At 49.3% G+C, this 27,732-nt stretch overlaps 9 protein-coding genes across 9 annotated transcripts; 4 read left to right on the top strand and 5 right to left on the bottom strand.

Annotated features, from left to right (window-relative positions):
* Nucleotides 1-117: 117 nt before the first annotated feature.
* Nucleotides 118-546, top strand: LTR84_007993 (uncharacterized protein; the record flags this gene model as incomplete). The annotated part of the gene is made up of 1 exon (XM_064851544.1): nucleotides 118-546. One exon carries the CDS (start codon nucleotides 118-120, stop codon nucleotides 544-546), a length of 429 nt encoding a protein of 142 aa, XP_064710547.1.
* Nucleotides 547-1,490: 944 nt separating this feature from the next.
* On the bottom strand, nucleotides 1,491-2,555 carry LTR84_007992 (uncharacterized protein; the record flags this gene model as incomplete). The annotated part of the gene is made up of 1 exon (XM_064851543.1): nucleotides 1,491-2,555. The coding sequence occupies one exon, from the start codon at nucleotides 2,553-2,555 to the stop codon at nucleotides 1,491-1,493; it is 1,065 nt and encodes a 354-aa protein (XP_064710546.1).
* A 1,076-nt stretch (nucleotides 2,556-3,631) lies between these two features.
* LTR84_007991 (uncharacterized protein) lies at nucleotides 3,632-6,973 on the bottom strand (the record flags this gene model as incomplete). Its single annotated transcript, XM_064851542.1, has 1 exon — nucleotides 3,632-6,973. The coding sequence occupies one exon, from the start codon at nucleotides 6,971-6,973 to the stop codon at nucleotides 3,632-3,634; it is 3,342 nt and encodes a 1,113-aa protein (XP_064710545.1).
* A 1,290-nt stretch (nucleotides 6,974-8,263) lies between these two features.
* Nucleotides 8,264-10,960, bottom strand: LTR84_007990 (uncharacterized protein; the record flags this gene model as incomplete). Its single annotated transcript, XM_064851541.1, has 1 exon — nucleotides 8,264-10,960. One exon carries the CDS (start codon nucleotides 10,958-10,960, stop codon nucleotides 8,264-8,266), a length of 2,697 nt encoding a protein of 898 aa, XP_064710544.1.
* Nucleotides 10,961-12,791: 1,831 nt separating this feature from the next.
* On the top strand, nucleotides 12,792-15,399 carry LTR84_007989 (uncharacterized protein; the record flags this gene model as incomplete). Its single annotated transcript, XM_064851540.1, has 2 exons — nucleotides 12,792-12,804; nucleotides 12,854-15,399. The coding sequence occupies 2 exons, from the start codon at nucleotides 12,792-12,794 to the stop codon at nucleotides 15,397-15,399; spliced, it is 2,559 nt and encodes an 852-aa protein (XP_064710543.1).
* Nucleotides 15,400-16,546: 1,147 nt separating this feature from the next.
* On the bottom strand, nucleotides 16,547-18,931 carry LTR84_007988 (uncharacterized protein; the record flags this gene model as incomplete). The annotated part of the gene is made up of 1 exon (XM_064851539.1): nucleotides 16,547-18,931. One exon carries the CDS (start codon nucleotides 18,929-18,931, stop codon nucleotides 16,547-16,549), a length of 2,385 nt encoding a protein of 794 aa, XP_064710542.1.
* Nucleotides 18,932-20,017: 1,086 nt separating this feature from the next.
* LTR84_007987 (uncharacterized protein) lies at nucleotides 20,018-21,759 on the top strand (the record flags this gene model as incomplete). The annotated part of the gene is made up of 4 exons (XM_064851538.1): nucleotides 20,018-20,989; nucleotides 21,044-21,066; nucleotides 21,119-21,577; nucleotides 21,630-21,759. 4 exons carry the CDS (start codon nucleotides 20,018-20,020, stop codon nucleotides 21,757-21,759), a joined length of 1,584 nt encoding a protein of 527 aa, XP_064710541.1.
* A 1,164-nt stretch (nucleotides 21,760-22,923) lies between these two features.
* Nucleotides 22,924-25,578, top strand: LTR84_007986 (uncharacterized protein; the record flags this gene model as incomplete). Its single annotated transcript, XM_064851537.1, has 1 exon — nucleotides 22,924-25,578. The coding sequence occupies one exon, from the start codon at nucleotides 22,924-22,926 to the stop codon at nucleotides 25,576-25,578; it is 2,655 nt and encodes an 884-aa protein (XP_064710540.1).
* Nucleotides 25,579-25,795: 217 nt separating this feature from the next.
* On the bottom strand, nucleotides 25,796-27,228 carry LTR84_007985 (uncharacterized protein; the record flags this gene model as incomplete). Its single annotated transcript, XM_064851536.1, has 3 exons — nucleotides 25,796-26,664; nucleotides 26,720-26,807; nucleotides 26,929-27,228. 3 exons carry the CDS (start codon nucleotides 27,226-27,228, stop codon nucleotides 25,796-25,798), a joined length of 1,257 nt encoding a protein of 418 aa, XP_064710539.1.
* Nucleotides 27,229-27,732: the final 504 nt, after the last annotated feature.

The following is a 27,732-nucleotide window of genomic DNA, read 5'->3' as shown; positions in this document are numbered from 1 at the left end:
CATTCAGGTACTCCTACCTCTGCTCCTCAGACATCATTTCATTGCAGACCAGGAAGAGGTCAATCTCGACTTCAATTCTTGACGACATCTTCACATACATACATACCGGCCTCCAAAATGCCACCGCCATCAACAATCAAAGACATCGCACCTCCCGAAGCCCTCTCCACCATCGCGGGACAAGGCTTTGCCAGCGGTGCCGTCCGCTTCGGATCCATCTCCTTTCTCGCACACCTACTGCTCAACGCGCGACACCCGGTCTACCGCAGGCTCACGATCCAGTTCAAAGTCTTCATCCAGATTTCGTCCATGATTCTGGGCGGGTGTATATTTGCAGAGAAGCGAGTCAGCGAATTCAACGATAGCGTGCGCAGGCGCAACCGAGCGCTGGAGAGGTCGAGGCGGGCGTGGAGTGAGGAGGCGGAAATTCGTGCCATGGTGGAGAATAGGGAGAGGCTTGCAGCAGGAGCAGCGACTTCCCCTTCTTCACCGGGCGGTATAGTTGATAAAGTGAGAAATCTCGAGAGAAGCAAGAGTGAGGATTGAGCGTTCGGCAATACGTTTGGTCCGGAATCTCCAATCCACAGCAAACACATGGTCTTTCACAGGCAAGTGCCGTTGGTCTCGTCATACCTTGCCCTCGAGCCCGAAACAACAGTGGGATATCTACCCTGCAGCTACACGAGAGAATCATGCTTGGAGAGCAACCAGTCAAACAGCGGTTTTGGCTCTGGTCTTCATGGATCGTCCAAAGCTCTGTGCTAGCTTTCCGTTGCTTTGACAAGTTACAGCAAGCAATAGTCTTGCAAGAGCCCCGGTTGGAAATGCCTCCTCATAAAACCCGAACCCAACAGCCAAGGCTCTGCATTGAGGAGACTTGGTCGACCAAGTGGACGAAACCAGCTAGGCATACGGGTAATGGTTGACGTTGTTTACTGACGAAACTGAGCTGGAGATCTATCAATATATGAGAGTCGGTCCTCTCTCATGGCTGCGTCGAACAGAGGTGTCGGACGATTGGCACGAGAAGAGCCAGCTGAGCTACTCCGTGCTTTCCTCTCGCCGGATATCAACTCGCGTTAAAGAACCACATACGGTCTCACCATTGATGTCGTGCTGTCAATAAAAGCTGCGCAGACCATTATATGAATGATCCAACCGTGTCGGATATGCCGTAAAGGAGGAGACATTATATGGCGATTTAAATCTTCGAACATGACCATCACATGTCTGTCGGCAAATAGCAACAACAAGAAGAAATAGTCTTATTACAAGATATGTATATATGCAGGTCTAAAATCTCCAAGTGACAGCTTGGGTCGTCACTCTCCTTTGTTTCATTGGGTCCTCGAACCACACCATATAGCAATCCCAGTCACCGTAGCGCCGTCGCTCAAAGCAGGGGCAGAAATGGACCAAATTTTCCTTAGACCGAGAAGATATACACTCATTCACGATTGCAAGCAATAGCGGGACATGGGGTGCCCTCATCAGGCGTCATGCTGCTCCACCAATTCGTAACTGTACTTTTTCTTCAAACCACCGCCCCACCTCATCCACAGCGGCACTCGCGAGGCACCTGGAAACCGGTAGGCACCGACACGTGGACTCGACCGCGGACTTCCACCCCGGCGCCTGGAGGCCGAGAGACTCAAGACGCGCGAGTAGAGCGACCAGACGAGGAAAATAAGCGTCAACCCGACGGCCGTGCCGACCACAACGAGCAGCAGCCAATTCTTGCCCATCCAGAAGATGAACTGCGCGTCCTTGCCGTGCCAGCTATCGCCCTTGAACGTGTTGAAGAAACTCCACGGGTGCTTGGTATACTCGTCGGGCATGAGGACACGGACGCGGCCCGGCCAGGTGTCCTGGTCGAGATGGCTATGCTCGTCGATCCAGTTCTTCCAGATCACCGAGAGGAACAAAGGCCCCGTCGACGCCATGATGGTGATGTAGGGGAGGACCCAGGCGCGGTCGGCGCCCTGGAGGGACTGGATGATGCGGAGGAAGAAGGGGTGCTGCGGGACGGAGCCCATGGCGTCGTTGCTGATGCCCGTGGGCACGGTGCGGCGCAGCCAGGCGTTATAGGACAGCAGGGGGTCCAGGCGCCGCTTGCATCCGTCGTCCAGGTCGATGTAGACGCCGCCGTGATGCGCGAGCACGAAGTAGCGGATTGCGTCGGCGCGCTGGATCGGGTGCTTGTAACCCGTGAACGTGGGCAGGAACCAGGCGTATTCCTTCTCGATGAACGCCTCCGACTTGGCGTCCGTCCACATCATGTATTCGTAGTCCGGGTGCAGGTCGATGCATGACTGCTGCGCGGCTTTCCAGCGCTCCGGGATGGTTTCGTTCTTGTAGGTTTGGTGGATGATCTTGGGGATCAGCCGCGGACGTGTGTCTGGAAGGGTGGAGTTCGGGGAGGGGATTTCTGCCGCCGCGATGGCATCGCCCGAGGCATCTTCGATCAGGAGTGCGAGGAGGGTGGACACGGCGTGGAGGAGGAAGATAAGGGTTGCACCGGCGATGACGAGGAATATTACAAGGCTGCGACGCATGGTGGTCGGTGCGTTGTGGTATGGTGCAAGCGGACGTGAGAGGTGAGTGACTGGCTGACGGCTGGATGGGAGGCAATCATGCAGGCAAAAATTGCTGCAATGATTTAATATTGATTGATCTACAGTCAAGAATGAGTGGCGGAGGGGAGATTGATGGAGAGTGAGTTCAGGGGCGGCCCTGGTGGTGGTGGAGCATTTTTTCGGTAGACGATGGTATGAGTAGATTGAGGGTGCGTCTGTTGTCAGAATATAAGGAAGAGACAGAGAATGACAGCTGTAGTAGCGAGAGTGCGTCAGTGAAGGGAAATGAAAGACTGCAGCCTACATGGGACAAAAGTGTAGCTAGTGATGTCTAGCAATAAAAAAGTTGTTTGTACAGGCATCCCGAGGATCACAGCGGAGAGCCTGAGTAAGACGACATGTGTTTGGTGGCACGAAATGTGGCAGTGCATAACGACGTTATTATGCATACGGGGTACGCCGTACATAATGCACAATCCACTTCAGGATGTACATCGGTCAAAAATCTTGACGGACCTAAGTCCTATCGCATCTTGTTACCCAAATGAGTAACGAGGCATTCAGCAGATGTATAACCATCAAAACGTACTCGCTTACGAGTATCCAAATCTGTCCCATTCCATAATCATTGACGATGAGACACGAGCACCTAGGCCCATGTACCGTTGTTTAACGACAGATCACCAACCTCGCCTGTTCAGCAGCCAGGATAAGTTGCTCAAATATAAACTGAATATTCCATACTATGTATTCACCCAATAACGTCTGCTCCTAATCTATACCCTGTTCATGTTAATATGCATGGTCTCGCAAACAAGACCTCTATCCAGACGATTCATTTCCATGTTCGAACTGTTACGCGCAATCATGCCCTACCCCCAAGTTTGGTAGATAGTGGTCCTCACTCAGCCCATAACTCCGTAACCTCATCCCTGTATCAATATATAGTCCTCGTAAATATGGACAGTCGTATTCCATCTGGGTATCATTCGAAATCTGCCACCCGCCAATCGCATGTTGATCGTAATTCTCATCTCCACAGGTCGACGTGCTCATTATTCCTCGTCATCTTGAGGTATCGGAAAAACATGGTGTCGTTTATCTTCCAATTTTTCATCAATATAGTCCAAGACTTGCGGGTTCTCGTTGGTAGGAGTTCGATCAAGGTGGACTCTTTGCATCATCTGAGCAACAGACTCGGGCGCCAGTATCTGCGATTGAGCACTGTTGCCTCCACTGTCATCCTCCCATTGCTCGCCTTGAGCTCGACAGTAGTTTCGGAACAGATACTTTTGCAATCTTGTCACTTGTACGTTCCATTTCTCTTCCAACGTCATAATCACCGCTGCTACATCCTGTTCAGTGAACGAGCCAGCGGAGGAGACTGAACTGCTGTGTCGATGCCCGTGCCCATGTCGGTGATGCTTGCCTGTCAAGGCGCCTCCAATGACCTTCTTGAGTGAATGTCCACTTTTATTCGGCTGAGGACTTTCTGTCCGCTCCATCGAAGCCTCAACTTCACGCCGTACCCTCTCTATCGCCTTCGCGCGGTCTTGATCTAACGTCGGCATGTACAGTAGAGTGAGATTCTTCTCAAGAGCATCGACAAGAATAGTGAAGCTCTGGAGATTGATGTCGTTGTGCTCACAATGAATTTCCAACAGGGTGTCATTCGTTTTGAGTACTTCTGCCAGTGTGGTGGCACCTTGCAGCCCAAGCGATTGATATTCAATCCTCAGCAGTTTCAAACTTCGATTATGCGCCAACCCTCGCAGTGCTACGTTCAAGCCAATGCCAAATCGGGTGGCATCGAGGTGGGCATGTTCTCCGCTAATATTTAGCTCTTCAAGAGTGTTGTTGGTCGCGAACATTTCTTTGAGAGCCTCGCATGTTTCCATGGATGCATCATAGGGCAATGACGCACGCGAGATATCCAGACTCCGTATTGTGGTATTTGTTTTCAACGCCTGGATCAATTCACGGAAGTGGCTTTCCTTCTCAAAATCCATCATACGCATACTCAATGATGAGGGTCCATGGCTTTGCGCAATCGTTTTGTACAATATCGAACCACCCACTTTCAACCGATTTTCGTTGGCGCTCACATGCATGGCTCTGGGTTGGCCATCTTCTCTTGTCATGGACCTGAAAAATGTCGCAAGATCCCGGCCATTCAATCCACATTGATCGACTTGCAGTTCTCGGAGAATCTCGGACTTGGGAGTGGCCAAATATGTCGATATCGAATCAACTGTTTGTTCGTTCAGCGTTGTTTGAGAAAGATGTAGCTCTTCTAATCTCCAAGCGAAAAGGGCATCCGGTGCAACTAGAGGCTCCGGTCCAGCAGTCTTCTGCACTCTATTCAGGTTCAGGCGGCGGATCCTGCTAAAGGCACCAATGGCTCTCTGGAACAGTTCGGGACTAAAGCGCCCTTGAGCACCCGATATATTGATTACCTCGACAGTATTCTCTTGGACTGCAAGGGCGGATAGCAAGACATCAATATCATGGACTGATAAGCCGCATTCACCTATCTCCAAAGCCCTGAAATGACACTTGCGTTCAGATGCAGCATCCACTAGATGATTTAGATCGGTATCCGCAAGCTTCAGACCCGTCAAGATTAACCAATCCACATTGGTGAGAGACTTTTTGCAAAGAGGCGCCAATGCTTCTGGAATGCCGCAATTAAAGGGTTGCTCATCATCAGCGACGACCTGATGTGGGATACTGTATGAGAAATCCAATCGTCTTAGCCGACGGCTCTTTAGTGCGAGCCCTCGAACCTCTTGGCACAGTACAGGTAAGTCTTGGTGGCCCGTTATATTTGTCGGATGTCCAGAGCGGGTGGTTAAACTGTCTAGATCAGTGCCAAAGATATCATATAATTTGCGCAGAGGGCTTAAATTGATCCGAGCGAAGGAGATTGAACTGAAAGATTCGTTGTAACGCAGCGACCTGAAGACAGCAAGTAATTCCAAATTGGAATAAGGTGCACTTGTTGACGGCGCGAGGAGTTGGAAGCAGGGTGCATCTTCGCATTGATAGTCCACAGAGTAGCAAATTCGGGATGTGTCGACATCGTACGCAGCGCAATATGCGATGAGTGTCCGATCAAAGCAGTGATGGTCTTCTTGGGGATAGTTGGGTGGGTTCATCTTATCGTCAAGCTCTTCAGGGACATCGAAAGTAAATGGTTGGCGAATCCATTCCGGTCGTAAATACTCTGAGGTGAATCTCAGCCACAGTGCTATATCTTCAGCGGCGGATGACGCCAATTGTAGGGTATATGGCTGGCCCAATGGGGACTTCAACAGCAGCTGAAAGTTGTCTTGTTCGGAATGCACTTTTATCGCCGTCAAGTTCACAATCCCGTAAGAGCTCGAAGAGTCCATTTCACTCAAAGAAGTGCTAGATGACCTCGAGGACGACTTGTTCAAAGGGACTAGATGTATCTTGTAAAGACCTATAGCCACGTAACAGATGGTCGAATTAAGTCTAGTCAAATCTTCAGCGGAGGATTTGGTGTTCGGTTTGGTAGTAGAACGCTGCACTGCTTTGAATACACGGAAATGCTCGGGGTCATAATCCCGATCCCGGTCCAGAACACGAGCGATGGACTCAAGCGTTTGAGCTTGTACCTGTCGTGACGAGCCCGCTTGGCTTGCCTTTGCAGCCGAGCGTATTGCAGTAGTCCACAAATCCGATTCACGCAGGTCGGTGACTTGAAATTGCAGAACTGAAAATTTTCTTGTTCGTTCATCTAGATGCGCCACCTCGATGGATGGAACTGGTCGACCATCGTCAAACTTACACACCGCGATGATTTGTTCCAGAGGAATGGCTGACGTGATGTCGGAGTATGTAGCAAATTGGAGTTCCTGGTATGAACTGACGGAGGATGACCGGGGAGCATGACCCCTAAGGCTGGTATAGGGGATGCTAGGAAACATTTCAATGGCTTTGGATTGATTTCGGAAGCGAATTAGATGTGACTCTGTCAAGACCAAGAACTGGGTTCTTTTTCGAAACATGTTAGTGCCTCCTGCTAGTACTTCTCCGTATTGGGAGACCTTATCACCCAGGAGGCCTTTCATGCCAATGTCTCCATCCTCTGCCAATGACGAAGCCTTGGAATCGGATCTAGTCAGTGCCATCTTTTCATCCTCGTCGAGCGAATGGAGGGAGCGGATAGATCCAAAGACGGAGGTCCGATTGGATTTTTGAAGAGTTCGAGGCCTGACCTTGGGGCTAGGCTGTTCCGGCTCAACAGGGCTGGGATTGTAGTATTCATCGGAACGCTTCTCAGACGGACTCGTGGGGATTTGAACGGAAGGAGTTGCCTCGAGCTTCGGCCGGAAGAGGCTCAGGCTCTTCCTCCTTCGTTTGTCTGCCATAGGTGTCATGCGAGACCTCGGCCCCGTCCAACAGTCTAAGGTGTCCCAGCAAGCAGGTATGAAATTTGAATCTCAAGAGGTGTATACTGGGGAATGTCACATATTCTCTTTTCTGACCATGGCCATTAGCCCTAAGCCGCCCATCCGCGCCACCAGCTCTTCCTTCACATACAAAAGCCCGCCGAGGGCGAAAGCATTGTAGATCTCAAGCGAGGAGGCGGCGCAGGACTGAAGTTTTTGCGAGTTTTCAAAGAAACTTGTCTCTGGCAATCGGTACTGAACAGGGCGATAGTGGGGGCCACTTGAGTCTAAGTCGAAGTAAAGGCCGTCTACGTGTATTGGTCGCAGCAGGGCTGGTAGGGTGTAGATGGAAGGAGTCGTAGAGACAAGGAGCAGACTTGGTGAGGTTAAAGAATAAAGGACTTGTTCAATCGGGGCCCGGACTTCGAAGAGCGGATGAAGCATCCACAGGCCATGATGAGAGTAACAGGGTTGGTCGGCAGTGTATTGCATCCATCTGTCAGCGCTTCGCCAGGCGCCGATCCGGTGCTGTGATTGACGGACTAAAGTTGGGAACAATGACAAGATAAAACTAGGTGTATCCACGTCGATGAGGGCCGGGTAGGTGTGCCCCGTACGATTGGCGAGTGACGGAACCACTATAGGTGGGATGAAGTCAATGCCACCTGGGCAGCTATTCTGGTCGTCATCTCATCGTACGAGGCCTGCATGCGGAGCCACATTGTAGAAAGTCTGCTAGTGGGAATACGGCTAGGTGTCCTAGTTAATGCCTAGGGGTGGCCGCGGATGACGTGCTTTAGCCAACCCACGCCAACTTTTAGGTGCAAGAGTGATAGAGATGGAGCTGGACGCCAGTACCCGCTCCAAGCTGCGCCAACATGGGCATCCTTGGAGCGCATTGTTGCCATTACTAGCACGTGTCTACCGATTCCGCATGACACCTGCCACAGCAACCTCTGAAGGATAACGGATGCCACATGCACCTCCAAGTTTTGCCAGCCTTGCCAGTGAGTGTCGATCTAGATACTGTAGATATCTACGAGTCAGGGAACCATCAAACCGTATACCAACTCTGTACGAAATTAGTCAAGAGCCGTTTGTGTCTCAGCCAATACATACATTCGAGACGTCTTCCATGTCCTCGTAAATAGCTACTTAAGGTGTCTAGGGTAGATATGTAGGTTTCTATGTGCATCCCAGGCCCATTTCCCAGTACTCTTACATTATACCTCTTCGCGATAATGATTCTACATTCACCAAAGCCCATCTCTATACTACAAGTGGCTTTTCCTGATATAGTACAACTTGCTCTCGCCGCGAATCGGATTCATCCTGCTCTTGCCGCCATTTTTTGCCTCGACGACTCATATCAACCAGTTTTTGAATATAGAATCCAACCGCGCCGTCCTCAGCCTGAGGAAAAGTCAACACTGCCCTGCGTCGACCCTTGCAAAGCGTGTAATTACGTTTTCCCAACGCGGGGCTCTGAGGTTCTAGTTGATATCTCACAGTCCACGAGACTGGGTCTTTGATGTTCTGTGGCCGCACCACCCTGTCATCTCCAATGTAATTTTGCACTGTGAGCTTCCATGCGAGAACGTCTTTCTCTGGCTCCGGCAATGTCTCGGGGTTCTCAGCTTCGAAGGTCTTCTCCGAGGGTTTGATACCCATCATGTTCTCGAGAAATGCAATGTTCTCTTGGACATCATCTTGTTGGGTGGCTGGAGTGCCATCCTTTTCAGTTGTGGGTGGCTGGCTAGCATCAAGACCGTCTGCCATTTTGACTTCTGGAGGAGACCGATGGGGATTGAACAGTCGTTCCTCGAATGCTTCAATTTCGCTCTTATTCGTGGTCTGGATCTTACGGATTTCATCTTCGGTCACCGGCTCTGCGAAAATATACATATAAGGCGGGCTGACCTTGGTCGCTTCTCTTGCCTCAAAATGGAACCGAATCGACGTCTCTGGATATTTCGCAGTTGCTTGGTCAAATATATCGTTGAGCAACTTGAAACTCAATCGAAATTCCTGATCACCTAGCGCGGGGTCCGCTTGGCCATGGAGCGCGAGGTCCATTTCTGGAAGTGGGATATACTGAAAGCCGAAAAGTCGCTCGACATTGTGGAACGCCACAAAGATGCCATCCATTCGGCCCATGCGCACCTGGAGAGAGTATTTCAAGAACGCCGCTCTGATCATGTCATAATACTCGCGTTCATAGGACTCCCAAGTACCATATCTATCCTTGATTTGATAGCCCTGTCCTGCTTCTGGATTTGAAAGCATCATGCGGACCCCCGCAACGGCACGTGTTTTTAGATCAAAGACTCCTGTTCCGGGCAAGCGAGGATCGGCACAGTCGAGTTGAGACCGTAGCAAGAATGGGCCCAGTTGGGAGTAGTGATATGCTTCACCTTGCTGCGACTGAGGCTGGCTTGTCTTGTCTGACTCAACCGTTCTTCGGTACAATTCAAATTCATCCTTTTCTGATGTCAACAATTTTTCCATCGACCGTCCGAGACTCATGAGAACGTTAGCCGAGTCAAACTCTTTGTCTGCGTCGACAGCATATGTGCCATCTTTCCATCGCAAGAATATTGCGTTTGGACCTCTTGTCAGCTTGGTGAACGAGGAATGATCCTCACCAAATCCACGCGATACGTTGTTGATGGTCAATGGTCGGAAGCTCGAAAGTAGAAAGTGAAAGTGGGACAATATCCCCGACATGCTTGAAGTAGACCCAACATATCTACTTTCGTGCTGCAATGCGATGTTCCGCAGGTTTTGATCTTCCGAAGAAGTGGTATATTTGTTGAGGGCATCAAAGTTGAATTCAGAGACTGGCATGATGTTCCCAAGATAGGGGTCAAAATTCCATACCCGTGATCTGGGATCTTGCAGCTGATAGACCCCAGGATTGAACAGAACTCGAGACAAGTCATAGCTCAACCTGGGAACTTCTGGCGTAGTCACAGATATTGGATTAAGTTGGTAATCTTCAATGGTGGCAAATTTACACAGGTCTGGATCAAACGCTGGCGTCCAAACTCTCTCTTCTGGATTCTTGATTTTTGGGGCAACGGCTGTGCGGGTTCTGGCAATGGGCTCGCGCACTTTCTCGCGAATATTAGCGGCCACTCTCCGTACATAAAGACGAGTTCTTGGTTTAGGACGAGCTTGAGTTGTGCCGACCACTTGAACAGGAGTTCGTGATTTCGGAGGAGGTTGAACTACGCTGATCGCAGGAACAGGAGTCGTTGACTTTAGAGGGCCTTGATCTGCGCTGACCACTTGATCAGGAGTCGGTGACTTTAGAGGCCCTTGGTCTGCGCTGGACACCTGAACAGGAGTCGTCGTCTCAGGAGAAGCATGCTCTGCATCGAAGAAGCCCAGGCGAGAGAGCAACTGGTGCGGAACTGACTTGGCTGAAATGCTGGTGCCAGGTTGGAGAAAGGTAGCGCGCTCAGCATTGAACTGGGAATACAACGTCCCAGTATATACCTTTTCTATCCTCTTTACCATACGTTGTGCCCTAGGTTCATTATCTGTGACTTTGATGCCACTCGCCTCCAATACTTGATCAAAGGACAAGTCTGGTTGGTCTTGCGCCTTGAGTGTTCTCCCCGTTCTTGTAAGCCGCCTTGAAAGGTCCTTGAGAACAGCAATTCCATCTTTTTGGCTCGGTGTTAGCACCACCGGTTCTGGTCTGGGTTTGGGTTTGGGCTTGGGATTGGGATTGGTTTTCTGTTTCTTTTCGACGGCATAACTATTTCGTTGCACAAGACCCTCAGCAGCCAAGTGTTGGGCCTGGTATTTGCAGGGTCTTAAGATAGGCCGTCGCTGGGGAGTATGGAGGCCAGAGAAAAGATGTCGTTTGGAGAGGGGGCAGCTAGAAGACAGAAGCGATTTGGTCTGAATGTACGATTGCTGGCGTGGATTGACTTTCCGGCCAGCGATGGCTAGCATCTGGGATGAAGGGGAGTCGCTCGAGAGGGCGTATTTCGATACGTAGTCTTACTCCAGCACAAGATTCGAAAACATATGACATGTGGAAGGGGAGGAGTTAAGAGGTCATTATGTTGTTCATAGCGCCATTCAAGTTGTTGATGATCCGTAGAAGAATGCGGGTTTCCACGTCTCCAATTATTTTTTCTCCTCAAGCAATCATGACACGCGCTCCTTCCCTCTTACGAGTACGCGTAAAGTTGCTTGACCTTGACAAGGCCTTCTCTGCCTAAGGATCTACCTGAGTTAGCGAGCTATCTGCCTAACCAGTAGGCACCAAATGGGTGTTCCAGCTACCAACTACGAGTAAGCACTTGGAATCACCATAAATTCGCCGTTTGAACAATTGAGCCTCCAACCATACCAATCATGCAATCGACAAGCTTCGACGGTAAAGTAGGTCCCAGATCGAAAGCTGTCAAAGGGCAAATGTCTTGCTGTGCACAGATATTCATTTCTAGAAGATTTGCTAGCCTACGAATCCAGCTCACCTCGCTATGCATTCTACTGCTAAGCTACGGTCTTACTCTAGCTCGATAACCACAGTGTGTGACATTGGGCAAGGTGAGTGAGACCATCCTCGTGGCGGTTCTATGTGCTGCATATTTGTACGTCAAAACATTGTTGAGATAAGTATCGCATACTCTAGAGAGTGATTTGACAAAATTTAAAGATGCCTAGGAACACAAGTGGATGGACTTCTAGGACGAAGGCTAATCTTCGACTTCTATTGTCACTGACCGGAGTGGAAGCATCAGTCAGCTTCATCACCTTCCGGCATTGTTGTTGAAGGAATATTATACGCTCGTCCTTCTTTCGGCTACTGGCGAAAGGGGAAAGCTTATGTCTATGTCGCCGGCGCTGCGTCGTCAGCATTGTGCGTCACACCGCACTACTGATGGCCGGAAAACTTCATAATCCTTTGGAGAAGGAGCTTTTGGACTGTCGAGCTATCCAATTCCCCTTGGAATTTGTGGCTTGAATTATCCGAATGTTCAGCTTTGTCTCGACTGACCTTTGCACAAAGGTAATCTCTAAGATGCAGCAATCAAAGGCATATTAGATGTCTTGGGACTATGTTATGCTCAACTGTTCCCAGCAGAGCCACGTTATCGAATCCTCCGACCATCGTTGACACGAACAAAGCTCTCCTGAAATAAACAGATTGACTCCCTAAACGGACACATTGCATAGCCCTCTCAAACACGGACATGACAATTAGCAAACTCGGCCAAGTTGTCGATACGAGCAGAAAAGTTGATTAAGGGAGTTCAGTACTTCTCGAGATACCGAATGACTTGTTCGGTTTTAGTAACCCCTGGGCATGAGGGCTGCAAATCCGAAATCCTTGGCGGGCTGTCTCTCACCAACAGTTAACCCTAAAGCAGCCAAGATTTCATTCCGCTGTGTTTCAACCACAGCCAAAGCCGCAATCAGGGGCGGAAAGCCTCGTGTTGACCTATTTTCCAGGCGAAAATCGAAAGAAGAAGATGATACATTCAGAGCTGTGCTGCAAATCTCCTTACCAGGCTTCTTCTAGCCACGGGATGGACTCGTCAGGGTTCAGCACGCAACTTGCGTTGCAGCCACTGGTTGGCTCCGAAAGGAAGTTGTCTTCAAGACCACTTTTCTTTCATCAGTTTGGGGCTTCAACACAGCCATCATGGATACAGGAGTCATAAATCCGATTCCTCCTTATCAGTCAAGGACTGCTCCTAGCTTCTTAATGTGACTACTATGCACTACGATAAGCGATTCACCCTTGCTGCAAGTGAAGAGCATCATGGCATCAATGCACCACGCAGGTAAAGATCTTCAGTGCATTCCTTACTTGGCAATGCTAAATGTGAACAGGTAATCCAGATGCAACAAAACTTCAAAAGTTCTACGCTCCACTGTGCACAAGATGGCCAGTATTGACTTCGATTATGGTTGCTCTCTTGGCCTGTGTTGTAGTCCTGGAAATCGGGCTGCAGATAGGACTGTCCTTGGAAGAAAAAGCAGAGCATCAAATTCAAGTACGCAGACTGAGAAGACAGATAGAAAATACCTCTGTTCGAGTTACTAGCGCTGTCAAACCCGCGGTTTCTTCTTCCACATCCACAACTAAGGGAGTGATACCAGGCCCGAGCTCAATCTCGACACCATATGCTGGCGTTTCTTCAGGGACGACTCAAAGTTGGGTCGACTGGAATGAATCACCGGATGCTTATGTCGATCCACGGACAAGTTCTGCTAGAGTCACCTCCAGCAGACAAGAGCCTACCGAGACCTTGACAAATCAAAATAAGCCAGAGTACTATGCCAATCCTCAGTCCACTTCAATTCGAATCACTTCTAAATCGCCAGTCAACAAACCTACCAGCGCCTTTGTCGCACCGGCCACTACACAAAATGCCGATCATTTCGTCTTCTCCGACTACGAGAGCAGTCTGTATGCCCAGCCTTCAACAACAGATCCAGATAAATCATCCCCTGTAACAAAGTCAGAAGATCCTTCTGCCATAGGAGGATCGGATAAATCACTCTCTACGTCATCTAAAGATGTTTCAAGGATAATTCAAGCGTACAACCCCCCTTCTAGTGGCGATGTGATGAACCCTAGTGTTGTTACGACGCAATCATCGTATGGTTCCAATGGTTTGGGAAATACGCAAAGGACCTCCCTCAGCACCCTGATTGCCTCGCTCCCAATCTCTGGGTCCCTTGCGGAAGATCTACAGAGCCACTCTTACGCCTTGATAATTACTACAAAGCTTGTGTCTGATTTGAGCGGCCATGTTTTCACATTCATTTCGACTGCAACGTCTCGCTTCCCAGAACCGACTAATTCGGAACAGGTCGGTCCCATTGAACCTGTTCCGACAATCACCGTGGACGGACAGTCGCCCGACGAGGTAGAATTGGGGCTGACAATCTCAGGATTTGAATACTTTCGAGCCATGTATCTACCTATAGTGGTGGCGGTCTTGTTGAAACTCGGGTGGAATGTCGTGTTCGCAGCTACAAAAATGATGGAACCTTTTTACCTGCTCTCAAAAGAGGGTGGCGCTTCAGCGCAAGATTCTCTTGTCGCGGACTATCTTATTTCGAGTCTCTCCCTCGAAGGACTGAGGAACCTGTTTGTCGGCCATCCGGTCGTCGTTCTAGCCAGTCTAACATATATCTGCATCAGTACTCTGCCTTCCTTGGCCACCCAGGCTACCACAATTAAAGCCATCGGCACTTGTTACTCGGAGACGGGCCAGACACATTGCCATCCAATGTGGGAATTGAGCATCACATATGCAAGAGTCCTGCAAGTGGTGCTATGCGTGACTACTCTGCTCATTTTAGCGATGATGGTCTTATCCTTGCGTCGACAAAGTGGCGTTTTCTCGAACCCGGCATCGATTGCAACAATGGCTTCCCTCCTGAACAATGATGATTTCATTTCCGAAATCCGAACACTACCTCAAAGCCCCAGCCGATCGTCCGTTCTGCATGCCCTTGGCCGTACCCAATTCACCCTCGCACACCATCGCGCAGCGTGCGGGCACATGCGATATGGTATTGTGAAGGCCGAGGCAACGAACCAAAAACAGGAGTATTCTGTCCCCTCGAAGCCACTAGAGCGTCGAAAACCCACATCTCATGATGAAACTGGCTCGCTGTCACAGAAACTCTTCGTCGACGTGGTTTTCCTACTGGCAATCCTTGCACTGCTCTCTATCATTGTGGCATACTACCTAGTCCACGGTGACACTCCTTTCAACAACTTTTTCAACCATAGCCCACTACGTAGTCTCGTCTTGACGCTTACAGCAAGCATACTCGATGGTCACTGGAAGCAGCTGGAGCACGAGGTTCGCCTTCTGACACCTTACCGTCGATTATCTCGCGGAGCCGCTAGACCTGACGTCTCAATCCTCATCACCCAGAACGCGACAGCTATCACGAGCTTCTTCCCAGCACTGCGACAGGGGAACTTCTTCCACGCGGCCATCGCATTCGTGGCAATCTTGTCAGACGTCCTGATCGTTGTGATCGGCGGGGTACCATTCTCGTCCGCACAATTTCACATGGACTTTGTGGTGTGCACCTATATCAGCTGGATCATCTTGGCTATCATGGCGATGATGGTGCTGGCTTTGTTCAGGTGGCGTGCACAGAACGAGAGGATGATGAGCTCGCAAAATCCGAACACCTTGCTCGCGGTCTGCCAATTGCTATGCAATAGAAACAATAGTGTGCGTGACCAAATGACTGGAACCGAGAAGATGAAGGGTAGTGCTCGAGACAGAATGGTCAGAAGGAGCAGTGTTCGCTACTGTGCTGGTTGGATCACGGAGGAAGATGGATCCCGAAGATGGGCGGTTGAAATACAGAAGTCTCCCAAGCTGGAAGCAAGCCAAACGTGAAGAGTTGTTGTGAATCAAGGGGCGGGAGTATTTCAGCTTCACGAAGTAAATTGGGTGCAATGATCAATGATTCATCTTAAGTAGTGGAGAACCTGCTTAGTTTAGATTTAAATTTAGCAACTTATGAACTTTTCATTACTTTGGGACTGAAGAGAACAAGGAGATTCTTTCAGAAGACAAACATGTCAGAGTAGAAAAAAGGAGTTCCGATGGGATGCAATCACTCGCCTTCTCGTCACCAACCCAAGCAAGGGTCGTCCGTCATCAATATCAAAGAAATTTGGCACCACCGGCCAGTTTTCAAGCCATTGACGGTAGTCATGACTTGCTCCTTGGAATCTCGAACCGATATCGCTCCAGGACCACTGTGATTGGCAATAACGGTGGCCACCCAGCTAAAATACGAGACAATCACAGTGACACTTTCTTCATACAGCTCATTGTGACGCTGCCCGGTTACAATGTTCCTAAGAGTTGTATTTGCGGCGTGTCGGGCTTGCGGGACCGGCGGCAATTAGCCTGATTATTGGCGATGGGTGCCGAGGTCGAGGAGATATAGGATATAATGCGCGTTTCGCGCATGGGTCGTGTCGGTCTGGTCGAGCTCAATGATGTGGACAGAGGACTCGAGCATGGCTATGTGTTTACACATGGTTGAAAAGACCTGTGTGCTTCTTTAAGAGTGTTTGTGGGCTTCGAAGTCATTGTCCGCAGAAGCGCCGACCACGACTATGATTTTCGGATCCATGATTGTTCTCGAGTTGTTCTTGGTCATTGGATGTTGAGTTTGCCTGGGCTTCTAGACGGTGAGAAGTGGCCAACCTGATTCTCGGAATAAACTCCGAGTGCTGACATAGCCGATCAATTAGTTGAACGCATTGAAGGTCTAGGGTTGTCGAATCAACGAGCTTTTCATAGAAATACAGTTGTATTCAAGCAAAGAGCAATTCAATGCGTGCAACAGGAGTACTCTGGACACGCGGTCTCCGCTGAAAAGTCTTAGTCTTGAATGAAGTCCTGTCACTATTGACAACTTGGATGAAGGCTTCAGAGCAAAAATCGCATCTTTCGAAGTGGTTGTCCATCGATCAAAGAGACACACGGTTTGGGTCGCGTGAGTGTTCTACACCCAACTCAGATAAGGTGACTATGCTGAGGCCCAGGAGTCCAGGTTGTTCAAGATAACCCCCTCGTCTTGACCTCGAGAAACGAGCCTGCCGATTTTGAAGACCGACTCTCCTTGTTCCTCAAGAGCTTTCTTGACTTCGCCAGAAGCTGTTTCTGATACGACAAGGACCATGCCGATTCCGTTATTGAAAGTCCGGCTCATCTCTTGGCTATTCACCTTGCCAGCCTTTTGAAGCCAGTTAAATATTTCTGGTCGAGGCCATGCTGCGATGTCGATCTCTGCGGAGAGTTCTTTGGGAAGCATGCGAGGAACATTTTCAGTAAGCCCCCCACCAGTGATATGAGCCATGCCCTTGATCAAGTCGCGCTTCAAAACTTCTAGTAGTGAAACAACATAAATTCGTGTCGGAGTCAACAGAGACTTGCCCACTGTAGTATCCGAGTTCCAAGGCGCAGAACTTGAGAAACTAAGGCGGGATTTTTCAACAATCCTTCGAACCAAAGAAAACCCATTTGAATGAATACCGCTTGATGCAAGACCGAGGAGCACATCGCCTTCAACCATGCTGTGCAGGTCGGGCAGCAAACGCTTCCCTGCCGGGACGTCGAGAGCACCAATAGCGGCGCCTACAGCATCGTATTCAGTACCTGCCAACAGTCCAGGCATCTCAGCAGTTTCGCCACCAACCAGAGTACAATTAGCAATCTTGCAACCTTCGCAAACACCGCGAACAAAATCGCTGGCAATGTCCACATCCAAAATACTACATGTGTAGCAGTCAAGGAACATTAGTGGCTCTGCTCCCTGCACGACCAGATCATTGACGTTCATAGCAACCAAATCGATGCCGACCGTATCATGAACATTCATGGCATGCGCTATCTTCAATTTCGTACCAACGCCGTCAATGGCGCCAATCAACATCGGAGACTTCTCATTATAACCAGCTTGCACAAGGTTGAAACCTCCGCCAAACCCACCAATGATGGCGTCCGCTCCAGGTCGTGAAGTTGATTTGACGAACTTTTTGATTCGAGACACTAGGTCATTGCCTGCATCGATGGAAACGCCAGCAGAGGCGTAGGTCATTGCCGATTCCTCGGGTGCCTTCGCTTCTTCCTTTCTTTTGAAAGCCCGATGACCAATATCCTTTCGGAAATGCATACCTTCGAATTTGATCGTATCCATACCTTTGTAGGCTTTTGCAACTGCTTCTTCTAATGTCTCTGCAGTAGAAGTTGAGGCAATAACTCTTCCACCAGTGGAAAGTATGGTTTTGCCATCCTTGCCCGTTCCCGCGTGGAATACGAATGTGTCTTCGGGTGTCTTCTGTAGTGTTATTGGACGGTTCTTTGCGTATTTGCCAGGATACCCTTCAGCAGAAGCCACCACGGTTGCTGCGAACTTAGATTGAATCTTCAAGTCCACCCCATCGAGCCAGTGTTCAGTGCATGCAAGCATCACTTTTGCAAGATCGGTATCATCACTCAGGAGGGGCAGCAATGTCTGAATCTCCGGGTCTCCTCCTCGAACATTGTACTCCAAAACTTTTGGGCCGTTTTTGGTGATCATCAATCCAGTAAAGAGGAAGCCAACAAATGGCATGCCCTCCCTCCTCATGCCGTCAATCGTCGGCTGAACAATTTCTCGATCGACTTGAGCGATCAACTCTTTGGATGCGACTCTGGTAGGGGCATAACACCCCATGCCTCCGGTATTCGGACCTTGGTCTCCGTCGAGAGCCCGCTTGTGGTCTTGAGCAGGAGGTAATGATCTTATGGTGTAACCATCGCTAAACGTAAGCACGCTCAACTCTTCGCCTTCCAGAAATTCTTCAATCACCACTTGAGAACCCGCAGTGCCAAATTCTTTTGCCACCATGATCTGTTTCAAGGCGTCCTGTGCTTCCTTCTTGGTTGTGGGAATTATGACTCCTTTTCCGGCTGCCAAACCATCTGCTTTGATAACAACATCATGATCGACGGTGTCGAGGTACTGGGAAGCAGACTCGTATTCATTGAAATTGCGGAAGGCGGCTGTAGGAATTCCATGACGTTGCATGAAATCCTTTGAAAAAGCCTTCGAACCTTCCATCTGTGCAGCCTTTTTGCTTGGACCGAAGCAACGAATGCCGACTGCACGAAAAAACCCTTCAACACCAGCCACCAATGGCGCCTCGGGGCCCACAACAACGAGGTTCAAGCCATTTTTCTTCGCATGGGCCACTAGTTCTGTGAAGTCATCGACAGGGATTTTGACGTTGACAATATTGTCCGCATCAGTGCCGCCATTGCCGGGGGCAATATGAACAACATCAACTGATGGCGATTGTGCCAATTTCCACGCTAGGGCATGTTCTCGACCACCGGAGCCAATGACAAGTATTCGAAGACGTTCTGCCATCTTGCTTGCTAGTGTGTGTCCTGCGAGTTAGAAATGATCAGAGGCTATTCATGAAAAATTGGCAAAATTGCCCTGAAAAGAGCCAAGCAACTGCCACAGCTGGAGTTCTTGATCCGTGACTCGAGAAGGAGAGTCGCAAGACAAGATAGAGTGCTCACAATTCTCCCAGTGTTGACGGTTCTTGCCAGGCCTCGTGCTTGGCTAGGCTGAGTACCATATGCCAGAAAGGGAGGATGATAAGGATCACTGATTTCAACAACAGGCCATGTGGACTTACCGGTGCAAATGACACAAAAGTCCCCTTCAAGTTACTATGAGCCTTGGTCTGGTTAGCATAACAATCCTCCAGGAAATCAAAGCATTTTGGATTTGACTTTTCACTGGGGAAAAGAAAGTCGAACTTTTTGATGCCAAGGATTGAGAAATCTGCCAGCGTTCCACTCCTTTTCGGAATGCCAATGACGCCGCCCTATGCTGGAACATAGTCACGTGGTATGTACGGCGGACCACTCGGCTCTCGCCACAATTCAAGTTAGACAATCTCCATAAACAGGGCTATTAACTCAATTAGTTGATCTCTCCAAGCTGGCAGGGCACTGTTCATTTCCAGCACGAGGCGAAGAAGAGACAAAAAGTGCTCTAAGCACCTCACCCTCAATTAGGTATGCGCCATAGCCATTTGTGCACATGATCTTGAGGAGTACTCGATGTCACAATACCACATTTGCCCGCCCCGCAATAATTATAATGCAAGCGATGCTCGCGATGGTTCAAAACAGTGGCCCGTATCGTCCCGATGGAGAAGCGAGGCATCATGATTCGCTCCCGCAAGAAGCAGCTGCCTTTCTAACACGTCCCGTTGATCTTGGTTTGCCAGCGTACAACTTCTTCTAAGAGAACCATCGCAACTCGCGAGTAGCCATGTCCTGCCAAGGCACAATCGTGCCCTCTCCTTGGCCAAATTCGTGTGGGACGTTGCTAAGGTCGGCGAATGACTATGGGACGCCCTGGTGTTTCAAGAGTATAATAAGAGACATCACATCGATGGATCCCATGACGATGTAACATTGTGCGTCCACATCCATGATGCGTGCATTTTATTTACTGGCAGGACTCGCCATTTCACAGGTCCAGAGTATCTCACACAGTTACGAAATCAAGTTGCAGCTTCCCAGTCGGATGCCAGCATGGGCCGAGCAACTGTCACCAGGCCTTGCTGCCTTTAGCCTTGAGCTGGACCGCTGGACAGATTGGGCAGGTAAGGAGATAGGGCAGCCGAACGAGTACTTCAACCAACTACTGCTCAATCTCGGGGAAAGAACAGGACAGATGCCGTTTATAAGAGTTGGAGCCAATTCGGCAGACCGAGCCACTATCGATCTCGACGTCAAGGTCGTCAACGCAACATTCCCGCCTGCTAATCCGATATTTCCCAATCCCGAGGCGGATCATATCTTTATCGGACGCGACTTTTACGCCCTTTCGGGAAATTTGCCCACTGGGACCCCCTTTGTCTGGGGTCTTAACATGAAATTACTGAATTTAACTGAGACAACTGCCCAAGCTCGGCTCCTTGCCGAGTCATTCCATGGTGCCCGAGCAAATATAACTAGTCATGTAAAGCTTGCCAATATCGAGATTGGAAATGAGCCTGATTTCTGGGGCCCAACTCGAACTCCCGTCAGAGGAACCTTGGGGCCGAGCTGGGACGTTGTCAACTACACAAACACGTGGTTGAAATTCGCTAACACTGTCAGCAACGTGCTCGACCTCAACTGTTCAGACCCCTCTAGTCCAAGACTGATGCCCGGGTCTTTTACTACAAGGGAAGCACCGGAATGGATTCCGGAAGGCATGCTACAGGCCGGCCTGTTAAATAACCCCAACCTCAGCTGCGAAATATCTCATGTCTCTGGGCATTCATATTCGGGAGCTTTCGATCCAAGAATCATCGTCAGACCTGGGCAACTGATGGACAAGATTTCTATCCGTACCAATATGTCGACAAGGACTATCGGGCGTATCGCGGTCCGTGCCTCTGGCTTAAAATATCTACTGGTATGCCTGTCATTGAATCAATATCTCGCAGCCTGCGGACTAATGCAACTTTAGGGCGAGACAAACTCATATGCTCTGTAAGTTATGAAACTAACAAAGCACATAGTGACAGACCTAATCAATGCCTAGTCACGGACAGCCAGGTCTTAGCAACACGGTTGAGAGTGCCCTGTGGACGACCGACTGGCTGCTTTTGGCGGCATCGTATGGTATTGAGAGAGTACATCTACACCAAGGCGTGGGCTTCCGATATAATGCTATCCAGCCAACCAGTAATGCCGATGACGGGCTCAACATCACCCAGCCGCACATATTACCCTCTTATTACGCCCTTTTGGTTGTCAATGAGGCAATCGGAACTTCTGGAACTGCTTTCATTGCCGAAATACCAACTACTAATTTGACCCTTACCGCCTATGGAATTTGGGAGGAACAGCGGCTTGCGCGTCTCGTGGTGCTAAACACGCAGATATACCTTGGGACCGGCAACAAGCCCAGCATCAATGTAACATTAGATGGCCTGTATGCAGGTGGTGCACTGACCATGAAGCTGCTGCAGACGGAGAAGACGACTGCCTACACAGGCCTGTGAGTGGCATGAATAATCACGCTGCCTTAGAAGAGATACTGACATCAACAGGACTTGGGCGGGCCAGAACTTCGAGACAGCTTCCGGTAGACCAGAAGGAAAGGTCGTGGAGGAGCAAGTCGAAGAAGGCTCATTCAATCTCCCAGCCTCGTCCATCGCATTGCTTACATTGGAGGACTGAAAAAGGCCCCATGGAGGAACAATGTTAGGACAACTCAACTCTCACCTCATAAATTCCGCTACTAACGTGGCGCCCATTGATCCTACATCAAAGCCAGCGCCGCAATAGAGTACATTGCTGCCAACAACCCATTCCAGGTCTCTTGCATCATGAATGTAATTAAACAGAATGTAAGGGAAAGAGGCGAATGTCAGTATATACGCTACATTACCCTCTCTACGTCGTTTCTCTGCCCATGTCGATCTTAGACTCCCTATAGGATTCATGTGCTGCAAGCAGAGCGGGACATGCATGATGACTTCTCAAGTTGGGCTGCCAATACTGACATCTTCGCCCTCTAGTCTGGAGAACAATCAGATAACGACAAACATTTAGCCGCCAAGGTGTCGATCGCTGCCCTGGTTTATAGTGGAGCTCAGAAGATCCTTTGAGCGCTTTGCCTGGTCAGAAGAGAGTACGGTCTTAGAAATGTCCCTACACTACTCCTTACATCTCTCGAAAAAGCGTCATACGGGGAAAGGCAAGCAGCAGGTCCAGGAGAAATCAATCAAATCCGACAACATCAAAGTTTGAGAAATCTGCGCAATTCACACTGGCTAGGAAGGATACGATGCTGCTCTGTGCTTCCTTGAGATTTCTATCGGCCAACTGATCATCACAGATGAAACCCATCTGACCACCTGGATCCCGGATGTGCGTCTGTCAAATACCGTCCATACTAGTTAGTACCAGCCCCACAGTGGAGGACTGTCCGATTCTTTACCTCAATAAACTTCCTCTTGTTGTAACATTTCGTACTACCCACTCGTTTATCTAGTCCAGACATAGAGTCAACTTTATTAACTCTAACATGCCGCTGCTCTTCCTTTCTGGTTAGATCATCAGGATAAGTTCGACTTAAGCACTTATTCACAGTACGGATGTAGTCGACTCGCCGCGCCCAACTCGACCCCAGAATGTCGTTCACCGGACCTCGGGAAGCCAACTCCACACAATCAGGGGTACCCCACATGTAGCTCACAGCGTAGAATGGTGAGAGCAGACGCTAGATTAATCCACCTCGCACCCGTTCTTTTGGGTCCCTGTTTCCCACAGCTTTTCATCATCCGCGGTCCGTCCCAGACTGTTGTAGCTACACCACGAGAATTTATGATCTCCAGCAAGATGATAGGGTCTGTCACCAATTACCACTATAAAACCCCTCGTCGCCAAAATCGGAGTTGTGATCATTGCCGACGTTACAAGCGAGCCTGCGATGCTGCTCTCTCTCAATGGACGGGTTGTTCGAATTGCTTGAGGCTGGGCAAAACGTGCACCTTTGAGAGCATCAATGGACACAATCCATCTACTAAGAAAACGAACGCCCCGCCCAAGCATCATGCCACTTTCAAAGAATCTAGCATCGAGCCCACAACCAGAACGCTCAGTGCTGGAAGATCCAGAAAGCGCACTACATCTTCACAAGCACATACGGATCAGCACTACTCGAAGAATGAGACGGCCGCTCCAGGTCTTCCTCTTACTTCTTATTTTGATCGAATTAACAGTATTGAAGGCCTCCATTGCCAAACCTTGACAAGACATGACCAGGTCGAATTCTACCCGAACGCCCCTGTACCTGATTTTGTCGATACAGCGACATGGGATTACGCGCAAGACGGGGTCTTGCAGGTTCATTTAGATGAAGAAAGATCCAGTTCTCTGGATGCGGCCGACTCTCTCTACTATGATCTTAGTACTGGGGCCGCACTTGAAACCCCAGCATTCAGCTTTGAGGATCAGATCCTGGGTGGGGATACCAATGTGCCGGACATAAGAGCATCGACACAGGACGTACCTCGTTTCGCTCTACCAGGCCATTATCTGGCAGAACAAACCAACAAAGCCCTGATCTCGACAAGCTTGAAGCATATCTATTCTGACACTTTGGAAAATGCATTGTTGTGCTGGGTAACGGAACAAAGCTGCCCCTACAATAATGAAGGAATTTTGGCAAGTCGGCCGCGGAAGCTGTTATTTGCCAGGACGAAAACAGTCAGTAAACATGGCATGGTTCGTCGAATTCAGAGACTAGACCGTGCGTCTTGTGTCTTGACTGAACGTCCTCTAACACCAAGAGAGATTCGGCTTGCATCCCGTGCTCTAAATACGGTAATAATGGCATTCGCATCCCAGTGGTCCCAGCTTGAGGGTGCTAAGTCATCAAACTTGTTCAATGGACATACCGGAGGACTTGGTCAACGACATTTCCAAGAGTTTGAAGAATTGATTAGTGCTTCATTATTCGATTTTGCTGAAACCAAACTGGCGAGTTTCGATCGATCACTCCAAGTGACGCTGTGGAATGAGGCCTACCAGGCGTTGCAACAAGCCATGGGTATAGATTCATTCCAGGTTGCATTCGCACAGGTAATTTTTGGTTTCACGCAACGGCCGTTATCGTCCGAAGACTTCCAACGCGTCAAGAATTATGGACAAGAAACCAACGACTATTTCGGATCAAAGACTTGTCAACCAACAGGATCTGGCGGAGGGGTCCCGTGGAGTGACGATGGGCACACCGAACGATCTGTATCAGCCTGCACTGAGAACGCGCCAGAGTTCTCCGAGACCCAGGAACTGCTAGACTTGGACAAGGACCCCCTTCACCTGCGCGACTCTCTCATGCGACTCTCTGCTAAACGGGTAAAACTCAGTACAATAAGGCCTCAGTCTACTAGAACGCCGATATTAACTGAAAAGAATTCTCCGGACGAAAATGAGTTTCTTGCAGATCGAATGACTTTTAACCAGTTATTCTGGCTGGTGATGATGTGCGACACACTATCTGCAGCGATCAATAATCGTTTGCCAATTGTATCAGATGAAGATTCGATAATTCTGTCCGAAGATAGAAAGATGCACCGGACTCAAGGCTCATTCCATCCTCAAAACGGTGCTATACCTAGTGCAAGATCATCGAACTCGATTCCACAAGCCCGGGATGATACCGAGTCAGATGTGGAAGACAACCCTTGGGGAATGTATTTTCTTGGGAGGCACTCCGAGGCAAATGCAGTGGGTGCCATGCAGTGGCCTTTCTCGAAAGAATCGGCAAGTGTACTACTCTCAGAGGCTGCACCCGTCAAGGCTCTTCTGTATCGAAAGGTTAAGCAATTACAGAATGCACAATTCCGTCGTGCATCGGCGATGAAGCTTGAACAGCTAATCCAAGGTGCGCTCAAGGTTTATGAATACTGGAACCAAAACTATGGCAAGTTCATCACCACGTGTATACAGCATCATGATGAGCTGCCACCGCAAATTCAGTCATGGTATTCCGTGCTGACAAGCCACTGGAACCTAGCATGCTACCTACTGTCCGACCTCATTGAGGAAGTCGACCAAGCTGGAGAGACAGATAAACGCCATTCGGCGATACGGAAGTCATGTTCTCTTTTGTTCCATATCAAGCGGCAAAGCGCTTTCGAAATGGGAGATCTAGGTCGAGTTGGCCGAGTGAGGCAAGACTGCAGCTTCAGCCAGATGAACGACTTCCATCCGACCGTGAATGATGGCGCGCTTCTCACAGAGCCATGGACGGAGATCATGATTCGCTCCTTCGCCAGAGTTTCGGTGCAATTCTTGACCTGGCTTAGTGAGATTGACCACCCATTAAACACTTCTTCGCATATGTGGGCTCCTGGAGATCAAGACCGCATTTACGCGAGCTTAGGCGATTGTGTCGAAGCTCTCCTTGACCTGGGTAGGAAATCAGACATGGCGTTCTTACTGGCGATCTCTTTGAAACGCAGAATGGTTCGATTTTCGCCAGATTAATGGTTTGCTTTAGTTCTACAGTTTTGCAACAGATGGATTTTGTCAATGTCAGGCCTTGATTTTTAGAGCATACGTCCTTCTATCAGCACTAATAGCCATGCAAAGTCAATGCCTGAGTCTTGTTCACTCCCTAAGTTGAATGTAGTTGCTGAGACTCCTCGAGATCCCTTGTGTCCAGACATCATAACCTCGACGCTCATCGAGCAGCAAATCTATACTAATTTCCCCCACTTTCGAGGTTCGCATTGATGGTTGCCTCCATTGTTGCCCACAGTCCCAACACTTTAGGGTCGCCGAAAGGGAGGATCTGTGTTGCGATCATTCCTCCAACACCCCTATTGCGATCAGCCCACCAGAACAGGTTGGGTAGGCCGGCCCACCATGCCGTACCTTTGCTGTGCACTGCACTGTCCCTCAGGTGTAGGAAGAATGTAAGACCCCACCCTTGGGGAATATCATGCGCCTCTGGGTATAGTTCAGGCAGCGCATTTGAGTACTCTGGCTTGGGTGGTAGAATACCTTGTCTTGCGAAATTTGGGAACTCTGGGATTTGGTTTGTAAACATGGCCTCTACGGTTTCTTTTTTGAGCAGTCTTGTGTTTGTCGGGGCGTGGACGCCATCATTCAATAGCACGCTGATGACCTGAGCGTATTGATTAGGGCGCGCAAAGCAACCTGCTCCTCCCTGTTGAAATATGGCGTCCTTTTCGACCTGTGTTGTGGCAGCGAGGGGGGCGTGGTTGAGGTGGCCGTCGATGGCGAGCTTAAGATCTCCTGTGTGTAGGTCGCGAGAGTGCATATATGCAATCTTCTTCATCATGTCCGCGGTGGGAAACATGTTGATGTGCGTGATTCCTATTGGTTCAAAGATGTACTTTTGGAAATAATCATTGAGGCACATTCCAGAGACTCGTTCGACACATATACCTGCCCAATCGATGTTGATTCCATACTCCCACACCTCACCAGGCTGATTGACGAGAGGCTGGGATAGATAATCGTGCTTTAGTCCAGAAAACTCGTTCAATCCTACGGCGCCATAAAAATCGTTCAGGCGCTTGTCGAAAAAAGAATAACCAAAACCGGCTATCGTTATTGCTTAGTCAAGATCATAGAAACAACAAAGTGGGAACATACTCACCCGTGTGAGAGAGAAGCATGCGTAAAGTGATACCTCGCTTCTTAGGGATCAATTCTTTGCCTTGAATGACCTTTACTTCCTTGAGCTCCTATTTTGACACAACAAAAGGCATGATAGTCAGTATGAATTGTAGAAAACTATTCGGGAAAAGCCATGAACCTCATAGAGGGATATTCCCAGGAATTCCAACACAAGACCATGAAACTTACAGGACAGAGCTTTTCCATGAGTTCAACATCGTCCAGAGTCAAGAGACCTTGCTCAACAAGCTGCATACAAGCAATTCCCGTGATCATCTTGGTGCAACTAGCAATCCAAAATGAGTGCTCGGTAGTCATTGGGACATCTATGCCCAATCCAGAGGTCCCCGAAGCATGTTCAAAGATTGCTTCACCTTGCTTATTGACTGCCACAAAGACGACACCTGCAGCATTTCTCACAGGATCACGGGTCGTGTCATTCATAAGGCTTCGCAAAGCCGAAACTCCGGCTGATGTTATCTTCGTCATTGTTTAAACGGGAGTGCTAGCTAAGTGTAAATGTTTGATGAGATCTCCAAGCTCTGATATTAGTATGAGCCCTGATACTAGTATAATAGTCTTAGGGATGCATGCGAATATGTTCTCTTGTTGCCACGCTTTCTTTATCTTCTATATCATATTCAAGGTTCCAGTCCCCCACCAACCCCTAATGCTACGAAGGCTGAGAGGTATCCTCTCTGTCCTTTAGCACTCCTTGAAATGGCCCGCTCAAATGCAGCAGCGACTCGGGGTGCCCCTCTTTGGCCTTGAATGTCAACACGATCCGCCTCTCGGAGGGCATGTGCGGGAAGATCTGGGGCTCCCGGAGGAGGCACTGTGCTGCTGTCCACAACTCCGCCTTTCGACCGTTGCAATGGCTAAATCGATCCACTAAGTCTTGAAGCAAAGCTTCAAAAACGATTCCTGTGCACGAATTGTGTTCTGGAGTGATCTAGCTCAGGGTAGAGGACCCTTTAACCATTCTATCTGCGG

The sequence above is a fragment of the Exophiala bonariae genome (genome assembly GCF_035927105.1).
Source record: "Exophiala bonariae strain CCFEE 5792 chromosome Unknown scaffold_3, whole genome shotgun sequence".
NCBI classification, from domain to species: domain Eukaryota; kingdom Fungi; phylum Ascomycota; class Eurotiomycetes; order Chaetothyriales; family Herpotrichiellaceae; genus Exophiala; species Exophiala bonariae.
Note: the sequence above shows the minus strand (reverse complement) of the source record. Positions and strands in the feature narration are given on the sequence as shown.